At 38.6% G+C, this 3,944-nt stretch overlaps 1 protein-coding gene across 1 annotated transcript in view; it reads left to right on the top strand.

The window, feature by feature from the left end:
* The first annotated feature begins 2,456 nt into the window (after nucleotides 1-2,456).
* The window catches only part of LOC107062599 (uncharacterized), a 6,948-nt gene continuing 5,460 nt past the window's right edge, over nucleotides 2,457-3,944 (top strand). Inside the window, exon 1 of the mRNA XM_015313417.1 lies at nucleotides 2,457-2,738. Coding sequence (XP_015168903.1) covers nucleotides 2,457-2,738 — 282 coding nt within the window. The remainder of the gene's footprint in view (nucleotides 2,739-3,944) is intronic.

The raw sequence follows: 3,944 nt of genomic DNA, 5'->3' as shown, positions 1-3,944 counted from the left end.
AGGAGGCCAAGTTACTTGAGTTCATTAACCTCCGTCAAGGGAACATGAGTGTGAAGGAATATGCTTTAAAGTTCATACAATTATCTCGATATGCTCCTACTATGGTTGCCGATCCTAGGGCAAGAATGAGTAAGTTTTTATTGGGAGTGTTCGAGATGGTGGTTAAGGAATGTCGTACTACCATGCTTATCAACTATATAGAAATTTCTTGTCTCATGGTTCATGCTCAACAAATCGAAGAGGAGAAACTTAAAGAAAGGTCTAGGGAGGAAAAGAGGGCCAAGACTGGGGATGATGACTTCTAACATTCAAGGTCTGAGAGACATTGTCGTTCTAAGCTCCAAAAAAAGGTTTTACGATCAAGGTTCCTTCAATGCTCCTCCTAAATTCAACAAAGAGATGGTGTTTAACCCTAAGCCTCAAGGAGGGAATGGTAGTGGAACTTCATTGTCTACTTGCGCTAAATATGGAAGAAAGCATGAGGGTAAATGTCTAGCAGGGTTCTAATGTATGTTTTCATTTTGGCAAGATGGATAATAAGATAATATATTGCCCCTGTGTTTCTGAGAATGAAGGAGATAATAATCGGCAGGCTCAACCATACCCCCCGTCAGATTCTAGTGGTAATCAAAAGAAAAATCGATTCTATGCACTTCAGACTCGTCATGAGTAAAAGGGTTCTCCCGATGTGGTTACCAGTATGTAGAAAGTCTTCCAACTTGATATTTATGCTTTACTTGACCCCACTGCTACCTTGTATTTTGTGACGTCGTATGTGGCTATGAGGTTTGATATTCTTCTAGATGTGCTGTTAGATCATTTTTATGTCTCTACTCCCATTGTTGAATCTATTGTGGCTAAGAGAGTCTATAGAAAGTGTCCCATTTCCGTATCCCATAGAGTTACTCATGTTGACCTTGTAGAGCTTAATATGTTAGATTTCGATTTTATCCTTGGTATGTATTGGTTGCATTCATGTTATGCTTCTATTGATTATAGAACCCCGAGTAGTCAAGTTTGAGTTTCCAAATTGACACATCCTAAAATAGAAAGGGGGAAATTCTATGCCAAAGAGTCAGTTTGTCTCTTGTCTAAAAGTTAAAAAGAAGATCTCTAAGGGTTGTATATATCATCTTGTTTAGGTCAAGGATGTGGATTTCGAAACCCTACTCTTGAGTCGGTCCTCGTTGTTAATGAGTTTTCGGAAGTGTTTCCCGATGATTTACCTGGTGTTCCTCTCGAAAGGGAAATAGACTTCGGCATTGACCTTCTCCCAGATACGCATTCTATATCTATTCCTCCTTATTGTATGGCTCCAACAATACTTAAGGAATTAAAGGACCAATTGAAAGATTTATGGGATAAGGGCTTCATCTGACCGAGTATCTCTACATGGGGTGCTCCAGTTTTGTTCGTTCAAAAGAAAGATGGTTCACTTCGTATGTGTATTGACTACCGACAATTGAATAAGGTTACCATTATGAAAAAATATCCTCTTCCAAGGATAGATGATTTGTTTGATCAACTCCAAGGAGCAAGTTACTTTGCTAAGATTGATCTTCGGTCGGGTTAGCACCAATAAAGGGTGAAAGAAGATGACATTCCGAAGACGGCATTTCAAACTCGGTATGGTCATTATGATTTCTTGGTAATGTCATTTGGTTTGAAAAATTCTCTAGCTTAATTTATGGATTTGATAAATAGGGTTTTTAGGCAATACCTTGATATGTTCATGATCATATTTATTGATGATATTTTGATTTACTCAAGTGGTGAAGAGAAGTGTACAAATCATTTGAGGGTTGTGTTGCAAGTCCTCTAGGACCAACAACTATTTGCAAAGTTTAGTAAATGCGGGTTTTGGTTAAGATCCGTGGTCTTCCTTGGTCACATTGTTTTTGAGAAGGGTATTGAGGTAGATCCTCAGAAGAAGGATCCGGTCAAGATTTATCCTACACCTCTATCCCCTTTTGATATTTGAAGTTTCTTGGGTTTGTCCGGTTACTATAGAAGGTTTGTTGAAGGGTTCTCTTCGATTTCCTCTCCATTGACGGCGTTGACCCAAAAGAAAGTCAAAATTCTTATGGTCGGAAGCTTGTGAGTTTTTAGGAATTGAAGGATAGACTTACCTCCGCTCCAGTGTTGACTTTACCAGAAGGGTCTGATTGATTTTTTGTTTATTGTGATGCCTCCAAAATTTGGTTAGGATGTGTCCTCATGTAAAATAGCAAAGTCATTGCGTATGCCTCAAGGAAACTTAAAATTTTATGAAAAGAATTATCCTACCCATGATTGAACTAGCAGCGGTTGTGTTTGCCCTAAAGATTTGGAGGCATTACTTGTACACTGTTCATGTAGATGTTTTTACCGACCACAAAAGTTTGCAATATGGGTATAAATAGAAAGATCTAAATCTTTACCAAAAGAGGTGCCTTGAGTTACTAAAGGATTATGACATGAGTTTTCTTTATCATTCTGATAAGCCGAATGTGGTGGTTGATGCTCTTAGTTGGTTATCAATGGGTAGTATTGCTCATATTGAGGATGGTAAGAAGGAACTGGTTAGGGATGTTCATAGATTGTCCCGATTGGGTGTTCAGTTAGGTCACTCTAACAAGGGCGGTATTATGGTTCAATATGGTTTAGAATTGTCCCTTGTGACAGATGTGAAAGCCAAGAAAGGTCTTGACCCGATCTTGATTAGATTGAAGGAAGTTGTGCTTAATAAATCCATAGAGGTTTTCTCCCAAGGAGGATATGGTGTACTTTGTTATAAAGGTCATTTGTGTGTTCCCAATGAAGATGAATTGAGAGATAAAATATGATCAGAATCCCATAGTTTTTGATATTTCTTTCACCCTAGAGCCACAAAGATGTACCGTGACTTTGGTAGGTCTATTGGTGGAATCATATGAAGAAGGATATTACGGAATTTGTGGCTAAGTGTCCTAACTGTCAACAAGTGAAAGTTGAGCATCAAAAGCTGGGAGGATTGTCCCAAGATATAAGCATTCCTACTTGGAAGTGGGAAAATTTGAACATGGACTTTATTGTTGGTTTACCTCGCGCCGGATGACAATATGATTTGATTTGGTTTATTGGGGATCGAATGATGAAATCGGCTTATTTAAATCCCGTCAAAGTTTCTTACTCGGTGGAAGACTATGCCAAGTTGTGCTTGAAAGAAATGGTTAGGTTGTATGGAGTTCCTTTATCCATTATCTCCAATTGTGGTACCCAATTCACTTCTCAGTTATGGAAATCTTTCCAAAAAGTTCTTGGTACTCGCGTTAAGCTTAGTACGGCCTTTCATCCGCAAACCGATTGGAAAGCGGAGGGTACAATCCAAACTTTGGATGATTTGTTGAGAGCATGTGTAATTGACTTCAAAGGTAATTGGGATGATCACTTGCCTTTGATTGAGTTTGCATATAATAATAGCTATCACTCAAGCATTGGTATGGCTCCATTTGAGGCTCTATATAATAGGTGTAGATCTCCTATAGATTGGTTTGAAGTGGGTGAAGTTGCATTGATAAGTTCCGAGTTGGTGCATGAGGCTATGGACAAAGCTTGGCTTATGAAAGAAATGTTGAAAATGGCTCAAAGTCGACAAAATTCCTCTGCCTATGTAAGAATAAGAGATCTTGAGTTTAATATATATGATTGGGACTACTTGAAAATTTCACCCATGAAGGGTGTAATGAGATTTGGGAAGAAAGGGAAGCTTTGTCCCCGCTATGTGGACCCATATCAGATTTTAAAGTGTATTGGTAAAGTTGCTTATGAACTTGCTTTGCCTAATGACTTGGCATCGGTGCATCCAGTTTTCCTTGTCTCCTTGTTGAATAAATGTGTTGGAGATCCGACATCCATAGTTCCCTTAGAGGGTTTGAGAGTTGATGAAAATCTTTCTTATGAGGAAGTTCCGATTGAGATTTTAG

This window comes from Solanum tuberosum, unplaced genomic scaffold, assembly GCF_000226075.1.
Source record: "Solanum tuberosum cultivar DM 1-3 516 R44 unplaced genomic scaffold, SolTub_3.0 scf00012, whole genome shotgun sequence".
NCBI classification, from domain to species: Eukaryota; Viridiplantae; Streptophyta; class Magnoliopsida; order Solanales; family Solanaceae; genus Solanum; species Solanum tuberosum.
The sequence above is the reverse complement of the archived record's forward strand: the minus strand, read 5'-3'. Positions and strand labels throughout refer to the sequence as shown.